The sequence below is a fragment of the Penaeus vannamei genome, chromosome 15 (assembly GCF_042767895.1).
Source record: "Penaeus vannamei isolate JL-2024 chromosome 15, ASM4276789v1, whole genome shotgun sequence".
Classification (NCBI taxonomy): Eukaryota; Metazoa; Arthropoda; class Malacostraca; order Decapoda; family Penaeidae; genus Penaeus; species Penaeus vannamei.
In genome coordinates this window covers 40,808,706-40,826,205 of record NC_091563.1, presented here as the reverse complement: position 1 = coordinate 40,826,205, position 17,500 = coordinate 40,808,706, and the positions used below count along the sequence as shown (strand labels likewise).

The window sequence follows — 17,500 nt, the reverse complement described above, 5'->3', positions numbered from 1 at the left end:
GCCGTGGCCCAGGTCAAGTCCGCCCACGCCCGCGCCCACCAAGCTGTTAAGTCGTTGACAGTAAATTCTGTTGTCACGCTAGTTTAATTCTTAACTGACATGAGCTCCCTTCCCGAGTAGGCCTACTCTACCAGTATATATCATGTCCTGTATATATCTCAGACTTCCTTTTTGTATATTAATAAAAAAGTACCAAGAATAGATGTTGAATTTTCCTTTTACTTTACCAACATTCTGTGTTAAGAGACTGATACCAATCATGATAACCATGCGCATGATTTTTACATGCCATCCATTACGTCCACATACGTAAGTGAATCACAGTCTCAGAGGTTGTTTTCTTGCTTTTCATGAACAATATAGTTATCGCAGGCCTTTGTACCTTGTCTCACACCATGACGGATCGCGGACAGCATCAAGGACCTGCAGAGTTTTATTCCCAACCTAACGTGGGAATGGCTTGAGTTGGCCGCATCAAATCGTGTCTAGTCAAAGTGATTCTGCCGCTGACCCGCAACCCGGTTAGTGTATCTTAGATATGTGATTATCTAGAATTGGAAATTGAGAAGAAATTGAGCCCCATGTCCATCCCTCTGCCACAGAGGCCGAGCGCGACCGACCGGCCTTCGAGAGACGCGGGAGACGGTGCAGGGGCTACGAGTGCAGATGCTTTCGTCAACACTATCACGAGCATTTTGATGACTGTTGCAGTGTCATGTGTCATGTGATTAACTCTCATCTCTCATTAACTGTGTCATCTCTGTGTCCCCTCTCATCAACTGTGTCATCTCTCATATTTCATGACATGATACGAGGTAATAGCTGTATCATCTCGATTTAGGTTCGTGTTCCACTGTCATGTTTCATGGCGTGAGGAAATGTGAAAATAGAATGGAATGAAGGATATTATCTTATCACGATATAGCAAATCTATCTACTTTTTGGGTTGCGAATGCGTTGTTATTGGGTTTATAATATAATAACAATGTATCGCACGAATTAAGTTAGGGTTAAACATCAATTTCCTGTAGAAAAAGTATGAATGACAATGAATATCATCGCAATACAAGAAATGTATTTAACTTCTTTCGAATATATATCTTCGTCAGAAATAGATGCATTTCTGACGAAGATATACTCGAAACCGATCAAATACCATCTCTTAAACTGCAAAGATATTCATTCTCTCTCGTACCTTTTCTTCATTTGTAAACATGAAAACGGTTCATCAATTTGAAGCTTTTATTGCATATGATAAAACGAGTTTGAATAGCACCTCATGGTAGCAAATGTCGCAGCATGAATTGCAATTAATGTTGCACAGAAAGACAAGAAACTAAAGTAGTTTGAGTAGAATGATGGAATCTTATCACTTAATGCTGTTTGATATATTGTAGTGGTTTAAAAAACAAAAGTACCGTGTATAATATACATATATATGTACATACATATACGTATATATACATATATATACACATATACATGAATATATATATATATATATATATATATATATATATATATATATATATATATATATATGTGTGTGTGTGTGTGTGTGTGTGTGTGTGTGTGTGTGTGTGTGTGTGTGTGTGTGTGTGTTGTGTGTATAGATCTACATACATACATATATAAATACAAATACACATTAATTGAATTGGAGTATTTTTTAAGTTCCATATAATGCTTTGCAGTGTAAATAAAGCTCAGGAAAAGGCACATGAAATGGATATTCAGTTCATACCCTTTTAAGGTTTGCGGATTCTAGTCCAAAATACCATGTCTAAAAAGTAAACGCAATTCACTACAAACTTTAACTAAAGAAAAGAAGATGGTTTCCTTCCACAAACGCCTTGATATAAATTTAAGAATCTTCACCACCTTAACCTTTTCTCTCGGAAACTTTCGGCAAAATGCTAAAGTTCGTGTGGCCGTTAAGGTGCAAAGCAGGGCGTGGTCAGGGAGGTGACCGGTATATAAGGCCAAGCACCGTGTCCGTTGACCACGGATCTCCCTCTCTCTCGGCCATCACAACTACGCCAAAATGAAACTGATCGTTAGTATTTACTGCACTGGTTTTCATCTGTATTGTATTTGCTTAGGCATTCCCACTGCACTGGTTTTAAAAGGGGAATAGACGTTAGTTTGGTTGAATACTAATGTTGGAATGCGATTATTTTTTAAGCACTAGCTTATTTTCCTTGCTTCAGGTACTATCACTGTTGGTAGCAACATGCTACGCGGCTCCGCAGCTTTATCAGACGGTGGCAGGAACTGTGAAAATTCCTGAACCAGGTGTAAACTTGGGAATGGTATTAACCGCCCCTGAAACCCCCATGCCGTCCCTCAGCATCCCTCACGGCGGCCCCAGCGCCCGTGCGGAGACCAGGGACGCTTAGGGTCGTACCTCCGGCAGCTTCGCCTACGTGGACCCCGAGGGGGACGTCCAGGTGAGGAAGTACGCCGCCGCCCCCGGTTCTGGCTTCAGGGTGGCCGCCTCTGACCTCGTCGAGGACACGCCCGCCGTGGCCCAGGTCAAGTCCGCCCACGCCCGCGCCCACCAAGCTGCTAAATCGTTAACTGTTGTCACGCAATTGTTATTCTTAACTGACATCAGCTCACTTCCCGAGTAGGCCTTCCTTTTTATATATCAATAAATAGTACCAAGAGCAGATGAATTTTCCTTTTACTTTACCAACATTTTGTTTTAGGAGACTGATACCAATAATGATAACCATGGGCATGATTCTCACATGCCATCCATTACGTTCACAAACGTGAGTGGATCACATTCCTAGATATTGTTTTCTTGCTTTTCATGGACAATATAGTTATCGCAGGCCTTTGTACCTTGTCTCACGCCATGACGGATTGCGGACAGCATCAAGGACCTGCAGAGTTTTATTCCCAACCTAACGTGGGAATGGCTTGAGTTGGGCGCATCAAATCGTGTCCAGTCAAACTGATTCTGCCGCTGACCCGCAACTCGGTTAGTGTATCTTAGATATGTGATTATCTAGTATTGGAAATTGAGAAGAAATTGAGCCCCATGTCCATCCCTCTGCCACAGAGGCCGAGCGCGACCGACCGGCCTTCGAGAGACGCGGGAGACGGTGCAGGGGCTACGAGTGCAGATGCTTTCGTCAACACTATCACGAGCTTTTTGATGACTGTTGCAGTGTCATGTGTCATGTGATTAACTCTCATCTCTCATTAACTGTGTCATCTCTGTGTCCCCTCTCATTAACTGTGTCATCTCTCATATTTCATGACATGATACGAGGTAATAGCTGTATCATCTCGATTTAGGTTCGTATTCCACTGTCATGTTTCATGGCGTGAGGAAATGTGAAAATAGAAAGGAATAGAGGATATAATCTTATCACGATATAGCAAATCTATCTACTTTTTGGGTTGCGAATGCGTTGTTTTTAGGTCTATAATATAACAACAATATATCACTCGAATTAAGTTAGGGTTAAACATCAATTTCCTGTAGAAAAAGTATGAATGACAATGAATATCATCGCAATACAAGAAATGCATCCAACTTCTTTCGAATATATATCCTCGTCAGAAATAGATTCATTTCTGACGAAGATATACTCGAAACCGGTCAAATACCATCTCTTAAATTGCAAAGACATTCATTCTCTCTCGTACCTTTTCTACATTTGTCAACATGAAAACGGTTCGTCAATTAAAAGCTTTTATTGCATATGATAAAACGAGTTTGAATAGCACCTCATGGAAGCAAATGTCGCAGCATGAATTGTAATTAACGTTGCACAGAAAGACAAGAAACTAAAGTATTTTGAAAGATTCGAAGAACAATCACAGTTTGAGTAGAATGATGGAATCTTATCACTTAATGCTGTTTGATATATTGTAGTGGTTAAAAAAAAAAAAAAAATACCGTGTATAATATACATATATATGTACATACATATACGTATATATACATATATATACACATATACATGAATATATATATATATATATATATATATATATATATATATATATATGTGTGTGTGTGTGTGTGTGTGTATGTGTGTGTGTGTGTGTGTGTGTGTGTAGATCTACATACATACATATATAAATACATATACACATTAATTGAATTGGAGTGTTTTTTAAGTTCCATATAATGCTTTGCAGTGTAAATAATGCACACGAAAAGGTACATGAAATGGATACTCAGTTCATACCCTTTTAAGGTTTGCGCACTCTAGTCCAAAATACCATGTCTAAAAAGTAAACGCAATTCATTATAAACCTTAACGAAAGAAAAGGAGATGGTTTCCTTCCACAAACGCCTTGATATAGATTTGAGAATCTTCGCCACCTTAGCCTTTTCTCTCGGAAACTTTCGGCAAAATGCTAAAGTTCGTGTGGCCGTTAAGGTGCAAAGCAGGGCGTGGTCAGGGAGGTGACCGGTATATAAGGCCAAGCACAGCGTCCGTTGACCACAGATCTCCCTCACTCGGCCATCACAACTACGCCAAGATGAAACTGATCGTTAGTATTTACTGCTTTGGTCTTATTTTGTATTGTATTTGCTTAGGCATTCCCACTGCACTGGTTTTAAATGGGGAATGGACGTTAGTTTGGTTGAATACTAATGTTGGAATGCGATTAGTTTTTAAGCACTAGCTTATTTTCCTTGCTTCAGGTGCTATCACTGTTGGTAGCAACATGCTACGCGGCTCCGCAGCTTTATCACACGGTGGCAGGAACTGTGAAGATTCCTGAACCAGGTGTAAACTTGGGAGTGGTATTAACCGCCCCTGAAACCCCCATGCCGTCCCTCAGCATCCCTCACGGCGGCCCCAGCGCCCGTGCGGAGACCAGGGACGCTTAGGGTCGTACCTCCGGCAGCTTCGCCTACGTGGACCCCGAGGGGGACGTCCAGGTGAGGAAGTACGCCGCCGCCCCCGGTTCTGGCTTCAGGGTGGCCGCCTCTGACCTCGTCGAGGACACGCCCGCCGTGGCCCAGGTCAAGTCCGCCCACGCCCGCGCTCACGCCCAACAAGTTGCTAAATCGTTGACTGTAGTCACGCTTGTTATTCTTAACTGACATCAGCTCACTTCCCGAGTAGGCCTTCCTTTTTATATATCAATAAATAGTACCAAAAGCAGATGAATTTTCCTTTTACTTTACCAACATTTTGTTTTAGGAGACTGATCCCAATCATGATAACCATGCGCATGATTCTCACATGCCATCCATTACGTCCACATACGTAAGTGAATCACAGTCTCAGAGGTTGTTTTCTTGCTTTTCATGAACAATAAAGTTATCGCAGGCCTTTGTACCTTCTCTCGCACCATGACGGATTGCGGACAGCATCAAGGACCTGCAGAGTTTTATTCCCAACCTAACGTGGGAATGGCTTGAGTTGGCCGCATCAAATCGTGTCTAGTCAAAGGGATTCTGCCGCTGACCCGCAACCCGGTTAGCGTATCTTAGATATGTGATTATCTAGTATTGGAAATTGAGAAGAAATTGAGCCCCATGTCCATCCCTCTGCCACAGAGATGATGAAAGAGAATCTGGTTTCGAAAATGCTCGTTTCTTCCACTCACGATAGCCCCTCCCTTTCCCACGCATGTAAGAGACTTTAATTTTCTAATATGCTTTATCCATTCTTTTTTTTCTTTTGTGCGCTCTTGGATTCTACAGGAAAACTGTGTTTCATTGCTTCCGTAGCTGCCCAAATGACCAAATTACTTTGAAAAGATTATATAAAAATAGGTAGGGAGAAATATAACTATTATTTGAACTAAGAATATGACAATATCCCCTGTATTAAGGAGTTGTCGAACTTACATACTGACGCATCTGGAATCTCTAGAGCTTCGTATTTTGCACAAGAGGACAGAGATGGTAACTTACAGGTAGTGCCCAGCTGTTCCCGGACACTTAGAGATGCCGAAAAAAATACTCTGCCACAGAACTAGAGGCTTTAGCTGTAGTTGGAGCCAATACAACACGATAACTATCTATACGGCCAACGTTTTACGATCTTTTCGGCCCATCACCCCGTCGCCAGGACATTTAAGAGGCTCTAAATCATTCCTAATGTCTGAATTGAGTCATGATTTACCATTAAACTATTACGAGCTGAAGTATAAACCCTGGACTTCCAATGCCATGCCCGATTTGCTCATTAGGAAGGTAAACGACTGTAGTATGGCTGTGTGCCGGTCATTTACAGAAGCTCGATAAGATATCCTCTTCCTCTGAACGAGTTCCAACTACGAGTCTTAACGGCGTCGTCTACCAATTCTGCCATGGCTGTGATTCTGCAGTTAGTAGTTATATGCACATACGTTACGGCATAAGGCTCTGAGGATTGTACATGTGACACGACAGCTAATTCGTATGTTTATTTGAAATAAAATTTATGGTTTGGGTACATGCGAGTGAAAATGAAAGTGAAAGAGTGCCTTATATAAGGTGTCTTGCAGTGTGCTTACCACCGGGAGCGGTTACCCTTACTAGAACTCTTTGGGAACATTTTATTGAGGTTTTGTTCCGCATTCAGAGCAAAGTATATTATACTGTGCAGGCGAGGCTGTGTAATCAAAGGTATTGTGTGTATATTTTGGATCTAATACCCATATAAAGAAAGAGATTTTGATTTTATTTTAATTGTTCCTTGATTTTCCATATTTTACCTACCCCTTTTCAACCAAATTTCAACTCTAAAATATATATTAATAATAATCATTAGCTTGATCAAAATATGCAATTGGATATGAACACGATTAAGATATAAACGGGGTCAAAATCAGAAGAAAACTGCATCATTCCTTGATATGACAAGCGGCAAGGTTCTTCTCATAGCTCTATACATTCGTCTATTGAACTCAAGTACATAATACTACAGGGTGGCTCTTTTTTTTTTTTTTTTTTTTTTTTTTTTTTTTTACCAGAATCGCGGTTCAGGAAGACAAAATAGCAGATGCTGTACTGGCAAATATAAGATATCTTTTAATTTATGAAAGCGTATGTATGTACGCTGGCATGCATACACAATATTACCTGCTAAATAGATTTTCTGCGAATCTATTTTTCCTGGTGTTTAAATATCCTTTCCCCTTTCAAAACATACTTTGTGATATGCAGAAGATTAAGCAAATTGTTGTGATCATGGCTGGTACTGAAATTACTAACAGTTAATGGTCCTGTCAGTGGGGGATACATTCATAATTCATTCGAACTACCTCATTGTCATTGGAAGGTGAAGTCAGAAATGTGTACATGTGTTATGTATATGTCTACTTAATGGGAACAACGAAGGGAAGGGCAAGAAAACACGAATATGCCGAAGGCCTCTTCACTATTGCCCTGACGAAGCAATAGTGAAAAGGCCTTCGGCATATTCGTGTTTTCTTGTCCTTCCCTGCGTTGTTCCTATTGCAATCTGTTCAACATGAATTCCACACATGTCTACTTAAGTCTACCCTATGTCAGGTTAAGGACTTATGATGCGTTGAGTATATTGTGTTATCTATCACTGCGTTTCTGTTTATCATTACTGCTCAAAATTCAAATTCGTCACATCCTGCTTATTATATATAAGGAATAAATCGCATCATTCATAATGGCACATTTTATTGTTAAAAAAAAATTATATACAAAGATTTATATGAATACCCGTGGACTGAGCCAGTTTGCAGGTTAAATCAGCGTGACAGCGGAATTTCCTGCTAACGACATAGCAGCTTGTTGGGCGTGGGCGCGGGCGTGGGCGGACTTGACCTGGGCCACGGCGGGCGTGTCCTCGACGAGGTCAGAGGCGGCCACCCTGAAGCCAGAACCGGGGGCGGCGGCGTACTTCCTCACCTGGACGTCCCCCTCGGGGTCCACGTAGGCGAAGCTGCCGGAGGTACGACCCAAAGAGTCCCTGGTCTCCACGCGGGTGTTGGGGCCGCCGTAGTGGCCGAAGGTGTACTGGCCGGCCTCGTCCTGGGCGTGGAATTGGCCTCCCACGTGAGGGACGCTGAGGGAGGGCATGGGGGGTTCAGGGGCCATGAGGGGCTCAGGCGCTGCCACTACAGTGACGGGGACAGCGCTCTTGACCACAGGGGCGACTGCCACAGGGGCAGCAGGAGCCACAATGGCTGCACTCTTGACTAGCGGGGCAACAGGAGCCACAGCTACAGGGGAAGCTTCAACGAAGGTAAGGGAAGGGGCGGCCTTCACAACAGGGACAGGGGCAGGGGCGGTTAATACCATTCCCAAGTTTACACCTGGTTCAGGAATCTTCATAACAGCCGGAAGGTTCCACTGTGGACTGGCCACAGTTCCTGCCACCGTCTGATAAAGCTGCGGAGCCGCGGAGCATGTTGCTGCCAACAGAGATAAAACCTGTAAAAGAAAATGTTAGATAAAAAGCATATCAGTTGCATCTAAAGGAAATCATACAGGCAGCACAGTATAAGATATCAAAATACTTGAACAAGAATAGCAACACATATACCCATGACTTCTTTAAAGCACAAATTCCATGAATATGCTCCATTTTGACAAAGCAATCCCGATGTTTACTAACAATGAGTTTCATTTTGTGTCGCTGGGGAGGTCGCGGACGGAGGTCTCTCTGGACTGGACGGAGGAGGTTTGGGAAGGTCGTCCGAGAATCTCGCCTTTTATACCCGCTCGTCTCGACCCGTGACCACGCCCTCCATAGCGCCAGATGGGGGGCTTTTTTTCTCCAAAGGTTTGTCGTTTTGGTTTTAGTACGATTGTAATATTTTTGTTTTGTTTTGTTTTGTTTGGGCTGTTAACATTATGATTGGCTGTCTGCATTTATTATGGTTTATGTATTTTTTCACTGTTCTTGTTCCACTGATATCTATATTAATGTCATTAATTACTGTTATTACGATCATCATTACTATAAAGAAATATTGTTATCATTATTATCATCATTATTGTTATTGTAATCATTATTGATATCTTATAACCATTGCTATTATTATCATTATCATTACTACAGTTCTCATTATGATAATAACAATAATTATCATTATCATTAATGTCAGTATTATCATTGCTATCATTATTATCATCGCTATTATCTTTATTTCTAAGATGAACATTTCATTATCATCATAATTATTATCATCACTGTAATCATCTTCATTATCCGTATCTCTATCATTTTCCTCTTACTTATTCTCCTGTTCCTCAACATCATCATTATAATTGTTATTGTTCTTAGGATTATAATCATGATCACTGCTGGTATTAGCATCCCTTCAAAGGATAATAACAGTTATTATCATCATTACTATTACTATTGTTATTATCATTATTAACATCGTTATTACTATTATTATTTTTATCATTATTATCATCATTACTATTGTTATTGATATTATTATCATTATTATTAGCATTATCATTACTATCATCAGCATAGATGTCTTAGTGAAGTAAAATCTTAAAAAATCCGAAGAATCCATAAGTAGTATAACATGTACACTTTTACAGAGTGTTGTGCCGACTCCGACAACAGCTAAAGCCTCGAGATCAGTGGCAGAGCATTTTTCAGCAGCTGTAAGTTTCCGGGAACAGCTGGGCACTACATGTAAGTTACCAACTCTATACTTCTGCGCGAAATAAGAACTTCGAGAGATTCCAGATGTGTCAGTATGTAAGTTCAACAACTCTGCAAAATTTGGCTGACGGTGCAAGGGCTATTGCTATTTTTTTTTTTTTTTTATTCAAATGATAGCCACAGTTTTCGTTATCTATTCTTTATAATTTCAAAGTAATTTGGTGATTTAGGCAGCTACAGAAGCATAGTAACGCACAATTTCCCGTAGAATCCAATAGCGCATAAAATAACTAATTTGGATAAGGTGGTGTCAGCGATGCATACATGGCCGGATGGTTACCTCTTTCGCACCTTGGCCCCGGTAGCTGCCCTCCCCCTTCAGCTGATGCAGGTGCTCACTTTACTTTCCCTTGTGACACTCTCCTAAGCAAGCGAAACGCCCTCATAAGAAACAGCTGCATAAAAGCACGTCTCGCCAGGCAGACCCGGACAGAACAGGAGGAGAGCAGAGAGAGCCAGAGACAGACGACGGTCTCGTTCGTCACCGCTCCGCCCTCGGCACCCAGGGCACGGGTCTCTCGCGGGGTCAAGCATCTATCTCCCCCGATAAATCCTCCGGCAAAGAGCCCCTTTCATTCACCTGCTCTACACCCCCAACCTCGTACGTTGACAAGTGGGGAAAGAACGGTCCATCGTCATTGGAAGAAAAGAGCTTTTTCAAAAGTGGATTCACTTTCATCATCGAGTAGTCTCGGTGGCAGAAGGATGGATAAAAGTTCGATTTCTTTCCAATTCCTAATGGTAGATAGTCACTTAAAATACCCTTTCTGTGTTGCAGGTCAGCGGCAGAATCACTGTCACTAGACACGATTTGATGCGCCCAACTCGAACCATTCTTACATTAAAGTGAGCCAACTCTGCAGGTCCTTGTGCTGTCCGCAATCCGTCCTGGTGTGAGGCAAGGTACAAGGGCCTGCGATACCTTCAACTTTATTGTTCATGAAAAGCAATAGAACGACCTCTGAGAATGTGAATCAAAATGCAGGTAAAATAAGAGGAAAATTCAACATTTATTCTTGGTATTTTTTATTGGTATATAAAAGGGAAGTCTGAGATATATACAGGAAACGATATATACTGGTAGAGTAGGCCTACTCGGGAAGTGAGCTCATGTCAGTTCAGAATCAAACTAGCGTGACAACAGAATTTGCTGTCAACGACTTAACAGCTTGGTGGGCGCGGGCGTGGGCGGACTTGACCTGAGCCACGGCCAGCGTGTCCTCGACGAGGTCAGAGGCGGCCACCCTGAAGCCAGAACCGGGGGCGGCGGCGTACTTCCTCACCTGGACGTCCCCCTCGGGGTCCACGTAGGCGAAGCTGCCGGAGGTACGACCCAAAGAGTCCCTGGTCTCCACGCGGGTGTTGGGGCCGCCGTAGTGGCCGAAGGTGTACTGGCCGGCCTCGTCCTGGGCGTGGAATTGGCCTCCCACGTGAGGGACGCTGAGGGAGGGCATGGGGGGTTCAGGGGCCATGAGGGGCTCAGGCGCTGCCACCACAGTGACGGGGACAGCGCTCTTGACCACAGGGGCGACTGCCACAGGGGCAGCAGGAGCCACAATGGCTGCACTCTTGACCAGCGGGGTAACAGGGGCCACAGCTACAGGGGCAGCGTCAACGACGGTAAGGGAAGGGGCGGCCTTCACAACAGGGACAGGGATAGGGGCGGCCTTCACAACAGGGAAAGGGGCAGGGGCAGTTAATACCATTCCCAAGTTTACACCTGGTTCAGGAATCTTCATAACAGCTGGAAGGTTCCACTGTGGACTGGCCACAGTTCCTGCCACCGTCTGATAAAGCTGTGGAGCCGCGGAGCATGTTGCTGCCAACAGAGATAAAACCTGCAAAAGAAAATGTTAGGTAAAAAGGATATCAGTTGCATCTAAAGGAAATCATACAGGCAGCACAGTATAAGATATCAAAATATTTGAACAAGAATAGCAATACATATATCCATGACACACATTCCATGAATATGCTCCATTTTGACAAAGCAATCCCGATGTTTACTAACAATGAGTTTCATTTTGTGTCGCTGGGGAGGTCGCGGACGGAGGTCTCTCTGGACTGGACGGAGGAGGTTTGGGAAGGTCGTCCGAGAATCTCGCCTTTTATACCCGCTCGTCTCGACCCGTGACCACGCCCTCCATAGAGCTAGATGGAGGGAGGGCTTTTTTTTCTCCAAAGGTTTGTCGTTTTGGTTTTAATATCATTATCATAATTTTTCGTTGCTGTTATTCTGGCTGGTAACAATTATTGGTTATGAGCGTTTGTTATGTTTTCTGTAATTTTTCAATGTTCTTGTTACGTACACTGTCACTACTATTTTGATCCTTATTATTACGAAAATTGTGTTCATTATTATTATTAGTAGTAGCATTATCATTATTTTTATTCACTATTATCATAGCTATTATCATTATTACCATCATTATTTTTATTGTCATTATTACCATTGCTATTATTATTATTACCATCATTATTGTTATCATTATTATCATAATTCTCAGTACTATTATTATAATTATGATAATAATGATTATAATAATGATAATCATTATCATTATTATGGTTAGCTTTATCATTACTATCATTGTTATCATCGTTATTATCTTCATTTCTATAATGGACATTTCATTATCATCATAATCCTTATTATTACTTAATCATCTTCGTTATCCTTATCTCCATCATCATCATACTTATCCTCCTGTTCTTCATCATCACTATCATCATTATAATTGTTATTGTTCTCACTGATGGTATTAGCTGGTATTAACATTGATATCATCATTATTGTTACTATCGCTATTGTTATGGTGGTATTATGATATTATATCATAAATGCATTTGTAAAATGGTGTTACATGTTATTATTATTAATGATAATGATAATGATTATAATTTTCAACATTATCATTAATACTATTACAATTATCATTATTATTATTATTATTATTATTATTATTATTATTATTGTTATTATTATTACTATTCTTGTTATCATTATCATTATCATTATTATCATCTTTATTACCATCAGCATATATAAAAAATAAAAAAGAATCCCTAAAAAAATATAACACGTACAATTTTACAGCTGTTCTGGAACAGCTGACTCCACACTCTACTCCCATAGTGTCAGAAGGAATTTCATAAGATAAGCCATAAGGCAGCTTATCCCAGCACCCTCATAATATCGTCATTATTATTATTATCATTATTGCTGACATTAATGATAATATCATCATTATTATTATCATCATTATTATTATCATCAACATTATTATTTTTATCCTCATATTCAACACTGTTAATATTATTACTAACATTGCTTTTGTCACTATCACTTTCGTATTACATCGATATCATCATTATTATTAATTCGGGTAATCATCTTTTTTGTTAGCATTATCAAATTACTGTTATTTAAATCAAATTGCTTATCCCAGCACCCTCACGTTCCCCTTCTTCTTCACCTCCAACTTCAAGCAAAACTTACTTACTTCTGCAAGGAGGAACTTCGTGCAGTCGCTAGCACACCCTGATCTTCACAATTTTCACAACGATTCACAAAGTACTTCACGGATCTCACGACCGGAAGTGCTATAACGTAGATCACAGATGGATAATGAAACGGGGACTTGTCTAGATTACGGAAGCGAAGTGGAAGTGCTATAACGTAGATCACAGATGGATAATGAAACGGGGACTTGCCTAGATTACGGAAGCGAAGTGGAAGTGCTATAACGTAGATCACAGATGGATAATGAAACGGGGACTTGCCTAGATTACGGAAGCGAAGTGGAAGTGCTATAACGTAGATCACAGATGGATAGTGAAACGGGGACTTGTCTAGATTACGGAAGCGAAGTGGAAGTGCTATAACGTAGATCACAGATGGATAATGAAACGGGGACTTGCCTAGATTACGGAAGCGAAGTGGAAGTGCTATAACGTAGATCACAGATGGATAATGAAACGGGGACTTGCCTAGATTACGGAAGCGAAGTGGAAGTGCTATAACGTAGATCACAGATGGATAATGAAACGGGGACTTGTCTAGTTCACAGAAGCGAAGTGGAAGTGACATAACGTAATATTTTAACTGTAGAGAGGACATGTATCCTTATATTTATGTATTCCTCACGCTCGTATTTTTTATGCATGAGTTTCTGGACATACTTTGATATATATATATACTTGCAGTCGAGGCTGTAATGATATTCACGAACGCTGTTCATTTTTTATCATGATTATTGTCGCTATGATCATTATCATTGTTATCATTATTTCATTATTATTGTTATGAGTATCATTATCATTATTCTTGTTTTCATTCGTGTTCTTGTCGTTATCATTTATTTATATTATTGTTATTATCATTATTATTATTATTATTATCATTATTAAGCTTATTATTATCCTTGTTATCATTATTTCCATTATCATTGTTGTTGTTGATATCTTTATTATTATTGTTATTATCATCATCATCATCATCATCATCATCATCATCATCATCATCATCATTATTATTGTTATCATCACTGTTATTTTTATCATCATATTCATAACTAATGATATTATTACTAACATTACTATTACCACTATCACTTTCGTATTGCATCGATATCATCATTATTATTAATTCTGGTAATCATCTTTTTTATTTGCATTATCAAATTAATATTTAAATCAACTTGCTCGTCAATAGTATTATTTATATTTATTATTCTCATGTCACATTTATCATCATCATTAACAATCACGATTATCATAATTATTGCGTTTACAATTACCGGATTTGCTGTTATAATTTCCACCATCATCACAATCTTGAATATATCATCATATTTGTTAATTTGTGTTAGATATATCATCATTACTTGTTGATATGTGTTTAGTATATCATTATTTTTGTTGATATGTGTTTAATGTATCAGTTTTAGTTGATATGTGTTTAGTATATTATCATTTCTATCAATTAATATAATTTATAGAAAATACGTTTTGACTTTATTAAGTATCGCCACACTCACACACACACACACACACACGCACACACACACACACATACACACACACACACACACACACACACACACGAGAAGCCTCCGTAATATAATTCTCTTATCACGTGACAGCAGATTCAAGGTCAAGGGTCGCATATTTTACCATTATAATTATGATGATTTATATTATTTAGATTATTATCATTATTCTTATTCTTAATGCTGTTGTCGATGTTGTTATTGTTGTTTTTTATTTTCTTCTTCTTCTTCGTATTATTATTATTGTTATTTTCATTATTATTGTTATTTTCATTATTTTCATTATTATCATTATTGTTGTGGTTATCGCTATCATGATTATTGACATATTAGTATCATTATTATCACTTAGTATTATCACCATTATCATTATTAGTAATATCAATATCAATATTAGTATCATTATTACCATTATTATTCATATTAGTATTATTATCATCACTGTTATTGCTATCAGTATCATTATTATTGATATCAATATTATTTTCATTATCATCATCATTATTATTGGAATTATTGTCATTATTATAAATATCAGCATCAATATTAACATTATCATCATTATTATTGATATTATTATCATTAATATTGCTATTAGTATTACTGTCGTTATTGTAAATATCAGTATTAATCAATATTATCATTATTATTATCTTTATCATTATTATCATTACTGCTATTATTACTATCAATATCAGTATCAATATTAGTATCAATATCATTATTATTTATATTATTATAATTATTATTATTATTATCATTACTATTATTATTATTATTATCAGCATCAATATTAGTATCAATATCATTATTATCAATATTATTATTATTGCTATTAGTATCATTAATATTATTATAAATATCATTATCATCATTAATATTATTATAATTATCATTATTATTGCTATTAGCATCATTATGATTATCATAAATATCATTATGATTATTATAAATATCATTATGATTAGTATTATTATGATTATCATTATTATTGCTATTAGCATCATTAGGATTATTATAAATATCATTATGATTAGTATTATTATGATTATCATTATTATTGCTATTAGCATCATTAGGATTATTATAAATATCATTATGATTATTATAAATATCATTATCATTAGTATTATCATAATTATCATTATTATCCCTATCATGCTACCCATCCCAGCGAAACTATTTCAATGTCTCCCGAAGGCCGAGTCGCAGACAAAAAAAAAAGAAAAAAAAGAAAGAAAAAAGAAGAAAAAAACAAACGAAAAAAGAAAAAAAAGAAAGAAAAAGAACAAAAAATAAAAATAAAAATAAAAATAAATTGTCCCACGGCGCCCCAGGGTAAGGTGCGGCCATGGGTCTTAGGGGGGGAGGGAGGGAAGGGTGAGGGGGGAGGGGGAGGGGGAAGGGAAGGGGGGAGGAGGGGAGGGAGGCTCCTGAAGACGCCCACCCCGGCAACACAGCATCTCCGCGGGTGAATCCCCGGCCACGCCCGCGCTCGTCCGTGTGGGCGCCTCGACGATCTTCATAGCTGTCCTTTTTTATATTATATGTTTTTTTTTTTTTTTTTTTTTTATTGCCTTGTCGCTGGATTTTGGGCAGGTGAGGATTTCGGCGGGTCCTGTTTTTTTTTTTTTTTTCTTTGTTGGTCTTATTCTTCTTTGTTCCTGCGTTTTTCCTTCTTTCTTATTTGTTCTTGCGGTTTTTTTCCTTGTCTTTCTTATTTGTTCTTGCGGTTTTTTTCCTTGTCTTTCTTATTTGTTCTTGCGGTTTTTTTCCTTGTCTTTCTTATTTGTTCTTGCGTTTTTTTTCTTGTCTTTCTTATTTGTTCTTGCGGTTTGTTTTTTTTTCTTACGTTTTCTTCTGTTGTTTTTGCTCTTTCTTGTTTTTCTTACGTTTTCTTCTGTTGTTCTTGCGTTTTTTTAATTCTTTGTTCTTACGTTTTTTTGTTCTTACGTTTGTTCTTCTATTGTTTTTGCTTTTTCTTTTTTCATTATTGCGTTTTTCTTCTTTGTTCTAACGTTTTTTTTTCTGTTGTTGTTCTTGCGTTTTTCTTCTGCTTTTCGTACGTTTTCTTCTGTCGTTGTTTTAGCGTTTTCTTCTTTTTTTACGTTTTCTTCTATTGTTTTTGCCTTTTCTTCACATTCCTACTTATTTTCTAGTTTACTTTTATCAAAGTTCGAGCTTGTTTTTGACCATCAGCCTTTTCCTTTTTTTTAAATATATAACAATAGCTAAAATTACCCTGAAGAAGTTTTTTTTCTCTAAATCAAAATATAATTCAAATACATATAAATAAAATCCCCAAAAGTTTTCCTCCTGGCCATAAATACTCTTCTTTTTATACATATATTTTTTAATCATTTACTTAATTCCTGTTTTTTCTCTTTTAATCTTTTTTTAAATTCCTGTTTTAAAAGTTTTCCTCCTGGCCATAAATACTTTTCTTTTTATCTTTTTTTTTTAAATATTTTACTTAATTCCTGTTTTTTCTCTTTTTATCTCTTTTTTTTTAATTCCTATCTTTCCTCTTTTTCTCTTTTTCTCCTTTTCCCTCTTTATCTTTTTTCTTTTAATTCCTCCTTTTCTCTTTTTCTCCTTTTCTCCCTTTCTCTTTTTATTTACTTCCTCTCTTTCTCCTTTTCTCCTTTTCTCTCTTTATCTCATTCCTCTTGGTCCTCGTAGCACCCAGCGGCCGCGCCTCCCTCAAGGACGATTCCCGAAGGAGGCAAAAACTCGCTTCTCGCCTCGACTCCGCCGCCTCAGGCCACCGCGCCCTCGCTCTCGGCTCGGCTCCTTGTGCCCCTTCATGGTCCG

The 17,500-nt window shown here is 38.5% G+C and overlaps 3 protein-coding genes and 1 long non-coding RNA gene across 5 annotated transcripts in view; 2 read left to right on the top strand and 2 right to left on the bottom strand.

Annotated features, from left to right (window-relative positions):
* The window catches only part of LOC138859149 (cuticle protein 19.8-like), a 1,065-nt gene extending 902 nt beyond the window's left edge, over positions 1 to 163 (top strand). Inside the window, exon 2 of the mRNA XM_070130943.1 lies at positions 1 to 163. This exon is cut by the window's left edge and continues 627 nt beyond it. Within this exon, the coding sequence (XP_069987044.1) occupies positions 1 to 87 (87 nt within the window). The 3' untranslated portion in view covers positions 88 to 163.
* The window catches only part of LOC113813118 (calphotin), a 28,628-nt gene that overhangs the window by 6,930 nt on the left and 4,198 nt on the right, over positions 1 to 17,500 (bottom strand). Inside the window, exon 3 of one of the 2 annotated variants that reach the window (XM_070130790.1) lies at positions 10,644 to 11,272. The exons of the other annotated variant lie outside the window; for it this stretch is intronic. Within the exon in view, the coding sequence (XP_069986891.1) occupies positions 10,760 to 11,272 (513 nt within the window). The 3' untranslated portion in view covers positions 10,644 to 10,759. Of the gene's footprint in view, positions 1 to 10,643; positions 11,273 to 17,500 lie in introns of those variants that run through there. 2 annotated transcript variants of the gene reach the window in all.
* LOC113813131 (uncharacterized) lies at positions 4,472 to 5,141 on the top strand. The gene is made up of 2 exons (XR_011399124.1): positions 4,472 to 4,521; positions 4,676 to 5,141. It is a non-coding gene; the product is annotated as an uncharacterized lncRNA (long non-coding RNA).
* Positions 7,612 to 8,631, bottom strand: LOC113813137 (cuticle protein 19.8-like). The gene is made up of 2 exons (XM_027365086.2): positions 8,565 to 8,631; positions 7,612 to 8,380 (listed from the first exon to the last, which is right to left on the bottom strand). The coding sequence occupies exons 1-2, from the start codon at positions 8,574 to 8,576 to the stop codon at positions 7,691 to 7,693; spliced, it is 702 nt and encodes a 233-aa protein (XP_027220887.2). The 5' UTR covers positions 8,577 to 8,631; the 3' UTR covers positions 7,612 to 7,690.